At 38.6% G+C, this 11412-nt stretch overlaps 1 protein-coding gene across 1 annotated transcript; it reads right to left on the minus strand.

Moving 5' to 3' along the window:
- Positions 1-2638: 2638 nt before the first annotated feature.
- Positions 2639-6333, minus strand: LOC128616008 (GTPase IMAP family member 4). The gene is made up of 3 exons (XM_053638442.1): positions 6070-6333; positions 4723-5309; positions 2639-4551 (listed from the first exon to the last, which is right to left on the minus strand). The coding sequence occupies exons 1-3, from the start codon at positions 6089-6091 to the stop codon at positions 3544-3546; spliced, it is 1617 nt and encodes a 538-aa protein (XP_053494417.1). The 5' UTR covers positions 6092-6333; the 3' UTR covers positions 2639-3543.
- Between the last annotated feature and the right edge of the window lie 5079 nt (positions 6334-11412).

An 11412-nucleotide genomic window follows, 5' to 3' on the forward strand; every position in this document is an offset into this window, starting at 1 on the left:
TATAAAGAGAATATATAACCGATTAAACTGCTTTAGGAATTTTGTGCGTGATAAAATACAGCAATTAACAGTGTTATTCGACAAAAATGACACGATCTGTGATCACTGGAAAATGCTGAGGTAAAATTTAATTTATGGTTAAGTATATCTGTAATGAGGAATGGTACTTCCATTATATTGACATTACTGCAACTGTAAGAGGATGGACAGCTGAATATGTACAGAATAAAACACTGAAAATGTACAGAAAAGGTTACAGCTTCAACTTCAGCGCTGACACTGGAGACTCCTTCCATATACGCTAAACACATCTCTCCTTACAGAAAACTACACCATGTTAACATTTACATTTCTATTGTGTTAAATAATATGTTTTTAAAAAACATTAGTAGTCATACTAATAGTGGCGTGTCTGCTGTACAATTCGCAGTGAATGAGCTGTTACTTTTGAAATGTTAACATACTAATAACAAGCACATTAATATAAACCTGTACTAATGTGAGCTGAACAATCAACAAATGTGGTATAACTGCAGATATAGCAGGTACAACCCTATTTCCATAAAAGTCGGGATTTTTTCTAAAATGCAATAAAAGCAAAAATCTGTGATTTGTCAAGTCTCTTGAAACTTTAATGAACTGACAAATGTACAAAGAAAAGATATTCAGTGTTTGCCGTGGGTACTGATGGACCCCATACCATTTTTTATCTTTGGCACGGAGAACTTGACGTCCATTTTTCCTGAAAACAAGCTAAAACGTGGACTCATGGATGCAGCGGCGGACTGTGTTAACTGACAACGGTTTTCCAAAGTACTCCTGAGCCCATGTGGTTATATTTATCACAGTAGCATGATGATTTTTCAGGCAATGCCGACTGAGGGCTCGAAGGTCACGCGCATTCAACAGTGGTTTCCGACCTTGCCCTTTACGCAATGAGATTTCTCCGGATTCCCTGAATCTTTTCACAATATTATGCGTTGTAGATGGTGAAATATCCAAATTCTTTGCAATTTTGCCATGTTCTTTTTGAACTGACAATTCTTTCACGAAGTGGTGATCCATGACACATCCTTGCTTGCAAACACTGAGCTTTTAGTGGATGGTCCTTTTATGCCCAATCCTGATACCCTCCCCTGTTACCAATTAACCTGATCCTCCAAAATGGTGTTACCTAAATTTTCTGTAAACATTTCAGTCTTATTTTACCTCTATCCCAAGTTTTCTTTAAGTGTATTGAAGGCATCAAATTCTCCATCCATCCATCCATCTTCTATACCGCTTAATCCTTCTCAGGGTCACGGGGAACCTGGAGCCTATCAGCATCAAATTCTAAATTTGTTTATATTTGCAAAATACAATTAAGTTGGTCAGTGAACACATTGAATATTTTTTCTTTGTACTTTTGTCAGTTAATTAAAGTTTCAAGAGACTTGACAAATCATAGATTTTTGTTTTTATTGCATTTTAGAAGCAATCCCAGCTCTTATGGAAATGTGGTTGTATTTCCAGCTGAATAACGTGCAGTTTTGCTACACATAGGCTAAATACAGGAATCACAATGTGCTGTGGGTTAAAAGTGGACTAATGATAAGCAGACACAATAAAGTTTTTCACAGCATCTGGAATCTTGGGCAAATGTGATCCTTGCACAATATTTCAAATTTGGGGCAAAAGTGGCCTGACTGTAAGCTTTGGTTAACATTCCGCTCTAAGATACAGTCTCATCAGCATGAAATTTCAGATTCAGATGAGTTTATCATCGTATTTCCATTCTGGTATATGGGTGTGAGGAAAGCATTAAGTATGGCTCAGCACTCATGTACTATCATGTAGATTAAAACTTTCTATGACACTGTGGTAGCATCTGCTATCTTCTACGCAGTAGTTTGCTGGGTAGTTGGGTGCACAGAGAGGGACAGGAAATGCCTCAACAAACTGGTCAAGAGGGCTAGCTCTGTCCTGGTCTACCCTCTGGACAGCTTAGAGGTGGTCGGGGAGAGGAGGATGTTAGCTAAGATGGCGTCTATCAGGAGCAATTCCTCTCACCCCCTGTATGAGGTTCTGGGGTCCCTGAGCAGCTCCTTCAGCAGCAGACTGCTGCACCCTCAGTGCAGGAAAGAGCGCTACCACAGGTCCTTCATCCCTACAGCAGTCAGACTCTTTAATGCAACAACAACATAATGTAGCACTGCAGCTGTTCTTTTTGCATCAGCAACCCACACATTATTATTTGTTGTTCAGCCCTCTATTAATAATCCATTTATCCACTCATGTATATAAACAAGGTGTTACACATCTGCACATATTCAAATTATACACATACATTGAGGTGTCCATAGTGTACATATTACCATTATTATTATTTTTTACTAATTTAATTCTTATTTTTCTATTCCTATTGTATATATGTATTTTTAGATACTTTATTTCAATTCTATTCCTATTTAATGTGTATTCTTTCCTATCTGTTTTTTGTGTAATTGAGCTGCTGTAACGAGGGAATTTCCCCAGTGTGGGATCAATAAAGGTTATCTTATCTTATCTTATCTTATAATTGTGTAACATGACGTAGTTTACAGTAGCAGTGGTCAAAGATGAAAGTGGTGAAAGTGTAACTACAATAAAATAATAAAACTTTATTTCCATGCTTTATTGTTCTGCTTTATTGTAAGACACTTCGTTATGAGCACTTAATTTAAACAAAGCAACAGTTTTCCTTCACTTTGGATTTAATGCAACTTCATGGTTCAAATCATGAGGAAAAAATGTGTAATAGCTGAATATTCCGGTGAATATGAAAATGCTGTTTTGATGCGTATAATCATCAGAACTACAGAAACTAATATATTCTGGAAAAACTAAATGAATTAATTGAGTGTAATTGTGTCTAAGAAGTGCAGAAGATTTTTAACTCATCAAATATATATGTATATATATAAAAAGATGCGATCTTGATTAATGGAGCTAATAAAGGTTAAGTTAGTTAGTTCATACAACTTCATACATAATTCATGTGCAAAATAAAAGGCCAGTCTGAGAATTGATAAAACACGGTGCATGTTAGTGAGTCAATTTGTTCTGAGGGCTCACATGCTAGCTGTATGTACCACCATATACTGCACACAACACCGTTATCATGATCAATACATTTTCATTTCCAGCATTTTTGGACAGAGAATTGATTCTCAAGGTTAAGTCTCAAGGTTTCTCCAGTTTAAGATGAGAACAGTTGTCTTCTAAAGTTTCTTCTGAAGGAGCATCATGCATGTTCTTCTTGGAGAAGGTAATACTCTGACTGTGTTCAGCAGACAGGACTGAGCATGTCAAAGCTATAGTGGATGGCAAACTCTTTCAGCCAGTGAATGTTATTTACTAGCTTATGTTAGTTATTATGCTAACGATGTATGCTGGATAGCTACAAAAGCCAAACTCTAAAAATCCAGACTGTACGTTTATTTGAGCCAAGAAGATAGCAGCTGGCGATGTCATATGATCATACTACAGAAATGAAAGCTTAGGATAGTACTGCAATATAGCACTTTAACATGCCGAGTTAGCACTGCCACTTATTTTATTCCAGTATATCTCATAGGACTTTCTCTCTGTGCATCCAGTCGCCGAGCGAACTTTCTCCTTCACCACTTTCACTGCCAGTCCTCCGGCCATCGCAACTCCAGCTGCGACTCTTCCGAGCTCCGTCACTGCTGTTAAAATGCATCCGCGTGTTCCTGCTGCACCTGTTAGACCACTGCTAGGTGCTATACCCTCCACTAAAGCACCCCCTAGTGCCTGTGGTGCAGCTACAGCTCCAGCACTAGCAATGCTAACTGTTTCAGCTCCGGTTATCGCAGCACCACCCTCAAGTCCCATTCCCACAAGTCCTGCACCCACCCCCAATGCTCCACCCACCACTGCAGCCCCACCCACCACTGTGACCCCCATCAGACCTACCTGCTTCAGAGTGTCTAGTGCTGCCTCCCCAGGTGCTGCTGCTTCTGCTCCAACTAATACCCCATTAGCCCCACCGAACACACCTCCCATTGCTGTCCCTACAGCTACAGCTGTTTTTCCGGCCACACCTGCAGTGATACCCACCGAACTGCCCACCACAGAAGCTCCTGCTGCCAAAGCAAAAGGGGCAACAGCACCGCAAACTGCCCCCACTGCAAATCCTGTAGCTCCGGCTGCCACTAACACTTTTACCTTCTCTAGAACCTTTGGCGAGAGTGCTGCTTCAGTGCGGAACGATTTTAGCTCATGCCTTCCTCTTCTCCACTCTCTTTCTTTCCATTTCTGCCATCCTTCCTTCAGCAACCACCACCTCTCAACTGATCTCTCCTCTACCCACATCTCCTCTGCTCTCTCACAATCCTTCCTCCTCCGCTTGGCCAACACCAAGGCCCCCTCCATGTCTGCCTCCCCCAGTCTCATCAGCCTTTCCTGTTCCTCACGGATAGCAAGCTCTGCCTCCTGGAATGTTGCGCTGGTGTAGTACTGCCCTCCATTCTCTTCCACCATCTTCTCCACTTTTCTGAGCAGCTCCTTCACCTGTAGAGAGATGGGGAAACTAAGCCACTAGGGGGCAGTTTGATATACAACCGGAATAATATATAGGATCGGACAGGAATTAAAGAAATGTGACTGAACACAGCGTTGAACTCGTGTCTGATTTAATAAATAACAGTAAATGTTTAATAACAGCAAAGTCTTCTATATCACCTGCTTCCTGTTCTCCAAGTTTCTGTTGTTCAGGACATGGTATCTTCTTCCACAAGTTTCCAGTAAAGATCTCATTGCTTTTGGAGCATCCTGACCCAGAAACAACTCCAAATCACCACCACTTTCTTCCAAATCATCCCCACGGGTAAATACAACCACCGTGTGGTGCTGTAGAGCAGACTCCCCAAATATTCGCAGCATCTCCTGAGCAGCTCGATCTTCATCTTCCGTGTAGCGTCCCAGCTGAATGACCAGCAGGAAGGCATGAGGACCGGGTGCACTCAGCGCCACACATTTGGCGATCTCTGTGTGAACCTCACTAGGATCTGATCGAGTGTCTCCAAATCCTGGCATGTCCACCACCAACACCTTAGTGCTTTTATCCACCTCATCCTCAGATAACTCAGCACGTCCCTGCTCACACACCTGCGTCACTGAGCTTGCTCTCAGCTCAGACAGGAAATGACGTCGTCCGAGAATATTGTTTCCTGTAGCGCTCTTTCCTGAGCCTGTCCGACCAATGAGCACGAGTCTGAGTTCATGTTCATCACTGTTGTTCTCCTCACTCCTCTTTCCACCGTTCTTCTCTGGAAAACAATGAAAAGTTACACTGTTTAGTTCATTATATTGTATATTAGATTACTGAAACCGTGCAAATACGGCATGAACTTTGTATTTTGTAGAAACCAAGTCAATTCCACTTTGACTAACATGTAAAATTTATACTCTGCCTGTTTTAATTATTATTTAAAAATATTATATAAATCAGGTTTATATATCTCCTTCCTAATTTCAGAAAATTTGTGATATGGTAATATAACTGACTTTGTTTGTGACTTTCACAGGTCTGAGCTGAAGATTAAGTTAACCTGAAGCTATCTTGATAACCCAGAATTAAACCCCACATCTTTGTTTTTTTTTTTTTTAGACATTTTCCCCATTTTTATTTTCGTTCCCGCCTATATTCTGACAAGCCCCGCCCACCGCGGCGCTAGGATTGGTTACTCACAACCAATCCGCCTGTCAGACAGCTGCGTTAGCCAATCACAGAGCAGAAATCTAGCCCTGTCAGAATCCGAGTGGGAGAAAATTACACAGATATTTTAAAACAGTCGAACAAAAAAACATTTTTATCAGACACATATACAACGCAAAGCATAAATATCTAAATATATCTATATGTATGAGGTTAATCTCAAATAAAACCTCTTGTTTACACAGATAACAGCTTCTTTTTATCAGCAAAACCACTCATTTCTCAAAACTAACAGAACAGCGTTATCTCCGTCGCTGTAAACCTTTAAAAGTTAAAATAATAATAATTTTCTGAGATATAAGCGTTTATACCTGATCCACAGATGTTGGACATGATTCCTTCACCTTCCTCCGTCCTGAAGATCCAGCTCCGTTAGCCACATTAGCATTGTGTGTTTACAACGTCAACGCGCGCGTGCGCTCCTGTAACCGTGACTGGGCTCTGACCGCCATCTTGTGGTGTGTTTGTTTCAGCTAAAATCACGTCCTGGTCCATATTCAACAGCGAGATAAAGAAAACGAGATACACAAGCAGCAAGCGTGATAACTTTTCCTAGAATTATCTGAAGGAGTTTTTACATGTGGTTCTGTTTAAATTAACCACCCTCAGTCCTGTTAAAGAGGAGCTATCTGTACAACACCCCAGTGCTTCTGGTGTTCACACTACAAGTGGACTCTTTCAATACAAGTTCTCTTTCTGGACATTTTAACATTGATGAGATCTCAGACCACTGATGAAAAAACAAGAACAACCATACAGAAAACAATAGAAACCCTAATAGAATTTGTAATGGTTTTAATGGTTCTAATGGGGATCGCATTGGTTTTAATGGAAACTGTCATGGTCCTATAGAATAATTTCTATGATATAAATGTGTTTATTATGTAATCCATCAGTTCCAATCAGAAGTTTAAAATAATCAGAGTGATAAGAAATGTTTTAATCCATCAAAGGTGTAATAACCCAGCTAACAGGGGGCGTCCCCCGGACGTTGAACGTCCACTTAGGTCCGCATTTGGTCTGGTTTATAACATTCGCTGGCAGAGAAAGCCATGCATTTAACCTTAAGGAATGTGGTTATTCCTTAAAAACATCCCTTAAATTAACTCTGATAATGGATTTTATGCAGAAACCATGTTGTTGTTGTTTTTTTTTTTTTTTTTTTTTTTTTTGCAGATTGACATTACTATGGTTTTAGTACAAATAAACCATAGTAAAAATAGAAAACAAAAACATGCATATTTGTGGTTGCTAAGGTTTTACTAATAAAAATAATTAATAGCAAATATGGAACAATTTTTTAAAAAATATTGGTTTAGAAACTACTCAGTATTCAGTAAAACATGGCCTTTATATTTATCCATTACTAATTATATTTCAAAGATCCAACTAAACCTGTTTATATTTGTATTATAATTCTATTGTATTTAAAATGAATAAAGATCTGACACCTTGTCGTTTTTTTTTATTAAATCATTTCGCCCACCATTACTGACATCTAAATACTGTCAATTTAACATGTGCTTCATAATCTAAATCACAGTGCACATATTCATGCAATAATGAAACAATCCACCATTGTGCAGTTATATATTAACTGATTAAAAACTGTAATTAATATGACACAATGTTTATAAGTAGCAGAGTCTTTGCATACTCCCATATATGAAGTACTGTGAAATAAATCATTGTCATGTAGCAAATACCCCCACAAGCACATTAAATCGAGGAAAAAGAAACTGGAATGCACAAATGTAAAACTTTTATCATTGCTAAGTGTTCAAAACATAAGCAACGAAGCAGAAATGCAGAATGACAGCTGCTGAATCAGATGCAAGGGATGACTTCCAAACCACAAGTGAAGGAAAGGCCAAAAAGGATGGAAATGAGTCCAATGCTGAAACTGCTGAAAAAGAAAAATGTAAGAGATACAGGTTTACATGCATCCTCATGTTAAACTTGGGCTATATCACATTCTGAACCCACCATTTAAACTGACACACTGTTGGTCAGGCTGCAACATGAGGTGATTTATTTATTTTTAACCAAAATAATCATCATAATGATAAAGAATAACAGTTTCATGCATAATAATGGATGCAAATATAATATTCCCATCAAATTATTTTCAGAATAATCTGTAAGACCAAATTTCTTATCTTCTCAGAAAAGGATAAAGATATAATAATACAAGCTTGATAAAATGTAAACAAATGAGACTATAAATATGGACAAAACTACAAACATGTAACCGAATATTCTCACTACAGTCACAGAAAAGGGTTGCAGTGTTTATGATGTGAAAGCACAATTAAAGAACAGTTGTCCATATAATTAAACTTCTCTCTTCATTAGATAATATCAGAACAAGATCAAAGATCATAAAATATCAACATAATTAAACTGACATTTCTTGATGTCACAGTAAAACATGAATAGTAAAACATGCATTTTCACGCACTGAGTTCATGATCTCTGATCTGTGACTGAGATGCCCGTGTGGCAAGTATCACTGTATGTGTTTATCTGCTACAGAGCCATGCACAGTACATTAACTTTCCTTCTGCTCTGCTCATATCATGTTCACGTAAACTGAAACTCATATAGAGCAGAAGCCTAGCAAGAAATTCACTGACCAGGAGAATGTGGTTAAACGTTGGTTTGTTTATTGGCAGAAATATTTTTATGTAATTGTATTTTTCTCTCTGTTTACAGGATGTGTGTTCAGAACACGCTTTGCAGACAGATGGACATTCGTCCGTGGGTGTTGTTTGGGTGGGTCAGCAGCAACATCAGGAGTGAATTCAACAGAACATTCAAGAGTTAATTCTTTCCACAGGTCCTTCATCAAGAGCTATATATATAATATTAGGGATGCACCGAAATGAAAAACTTGGCCGAATTTTATATAAATTAATACATTTATTTACCACAAATGTAACTGTATGTGCCAGTTGTCATGGAGACAGTGATGTTATGAAGCTGCGACTTTCTAAACCCTAAAATCCTTAACCTACGATATGAACACTAACTGTACACTAAATAAACTACAAACCTCGTATAAACTAATCTTCTACACAAACACGTATGAACAGTATATAAACACACAACTGTACACTAAATAAACTACAAACCTTAAACTGTAGTAAATCTAACTTATCACACTGTACACTATATCACTAATATAAATACTATATATGGGAACTATAACGAAAACTAAACTAAGTAACTAACTTATCTAACAATTAACTACAAAATACACGCAATTTATATGAAAAAATCTGAAATCAATAGGAGTTCTTGTGCATTTCCTCCACAGTCTTCAACCAACAGACGTTAGGGCTGTTATATCCGTTATGTCCAACATTTCCAGACTAGGATGTTTGCATTTGTTAAGCTGCTGAGAAGGGGATCTTCTGGCTGGGGTTAAAAATGAAGTTTAAAAAGTACGCAGAAAGAAAGAATGGGCAACTTGGGTGATATTTGGGGAAGGTTTGAACTGAAGTTGATGAGCCATATGACAGTGTGTGATGATACCAGTAGTGCACTGAGTCGCCCCTCAGTATCGTTATGTCTCATATGGCTGCGTCAGGGCATTATGATATACAGGTACGTTATAGCTCGTGAAGGATGTCTGGATTGGAAGACAAGGATGAGAGACATTAGAGGGGATCCCTTGTCCAGCTGAAGCAAGATGGGTGCTGCCCCACCACTAGGAGATGTTCGGGGATTAATGGGTTAAACATCTGGGATGCTGATGACCCCGTAGCTAATGTTGAGGCTGTTGTTCAGTGTATACATGCATAGTTTATGGGGAAATTGTTTAGAGAGAGCATTCACACACAACCTAACAACTGATGCTTATTACTGTCTCCTCTGTTTCTGTGTTCCAGTGCCTGGGAACATAGGGTTTACTTCCTGGCTGGAAGGATGAAGCTTTACGTAAGCAAATTCAAATGACACACCACTACCTGAAACCTCATCGAATTAGTTTTTAAATCCTTTCTTGATATTTTCATAGCATATTGGTTAGGGCTGCAGTGGTACATGTATCTGTGTGAACTTAATGGATATGGGGTGTTCAGTACAGAACATGCAGTCACATGAATTTAATACAAGTGTTAGTATTTATGAACTTCATAACACTCAGATCCGGATCAGAGTGCTATACACACTCTAACACACAGATGAGAGTCCCACTCCAGAGCTCTTTTACCCAGTAGAGATAACAAGCCTCAAAATTTCACCACAGGAAAGACCGTATGTGACGCCAGCCTGCACAGTATGCACAACGGTGATTGGATCGCAATCTGGGGTTCCCTGTTACTGACAGTGTTCCAAAACAAAATTTAGTGTAAGCATAACATTTTCAATCAGAATTTTCAAAAATTGAAGTGGCATACCAATATTTATTGGTATTGGCATAGCAGCTATTTCATCAGGAGCTGAAACTCCATTTGGGAGCATTCATTCCTGGATCCTGCGCAGGTTCAGAGTGGTCACAGGAAACCTAACCCACAAGATAAAGTCCAGTAAGTCAAGACCAGCAGATTTTATAAATAATGAATAATTTCATATGTAAAGGCTTGATTTGATAGGTTTTTCAATTAGAATAACAATATCGGTATCGATACATTTTTAGCAAATACTGCTTTAAAATACAAGCAGAGCAGCAGGGCGGCTGTGGATCAGGTGGTAGAGCGGGTCGTCGACTAATCGTAGGGTTGGCGGTTCGATTCCTGGCCCACGTGACCCCACATGCCGAAGTGTCCTTGGGCAAGACCCTGAACCCCGAGTTGCTCCCAATGGAAAGTTAGCACCTTGCATCACAGCTCTACTACCATTGGTGAATGAGACAGTGTACAGTGCTTTGGATAAAAGCGCTATATAAGTGCAGACCATTTTACTTACATACAGACACGGGGTGGATTTAGTGTTTAGAGGGCCCTCATTTCAGTATTTTAACATGGATATTTAAATTTTCAGCATTAATAACAATAATCAGGGGTGAACTGGGACCAAAAAGTGTCCCTGGACTTTCAGATCCTGAGTGGACCTCCACACCCGGTCCACAACACACCCCATCATAACACACCGCCTCACTGACGGTTAGAACGATTTTTAACACCAGTTACTAGCATAAAAATATAACGATACAGAAACATATATTCTATTTAAACATATTTATTTGAAGTAGCACTGAACAGATATTAAGTCATATTTGTAAAATAAACAGAAACAGAAGAACAGTGTGACAAAGAATATAAAACAATCAAGACAGCATTGTACGTTAAACGGGGCATCATCTGGGTGCACTGTAGGAGAACTTCACCACTCAGCTGTACATCTCCTCAATCAGGACTGAAACTTTATAAACTTTATATTTAACACTAACATCAATCCTCATCTAATCATTAACCCCCCCCCCCACTCCGCCCCATAGACCACTACTACTATAATAATAATAATAATAATAATAATAATAATAATAATAATAATAATAATAATAATAACAATAATCTATTTTATTATCTAGTATTGATATTATGAAATCTTGATATTAGTACTATATTAAGTATTTCACTATGACCACTAACCAAGAGCAAACACATCACTGTATGGTTCAGTAGGACAGCAGCTTATTAAAATATTCT

Source organism: Ictalurus furcatus, chromosome 12, assembly GCF_023375685.1.
Source record: "Ictalurus furcatus strain D&B chromosome 12, Billie_1.0, whole genome shotgun sequence".
Taxonomy (NCBI): Eukaryota; Metazoa; Chordata; class Actinopteri; order Siluriformes; family Ictaluridae; genus Ictalurus; species Ictalurus furcatus.

Bases quoted from the DNA above. Each gene is read 5' to 3' on its own strand.
- LOC128616008 (XM_053638442.1), bottom strand. From the start codon at position 6,091: ATGTCCAACATCTGTGGATCAG. The intron at 5,310-6,069 runs GTATAAACGCTT...ATTGTTTTCCAG, and splicing joins GTCCAACATCTGTGGATCAG to AGAAGAACGGTGGAAAGAGG. The intron at 4,552-4,722 runs GTGATATAGAAG...ATCTCTCTACAG, and splicing joins ACTTGGAGAACAGGAAGCAG to GTGAAGGAGCTGCTCAGAAA.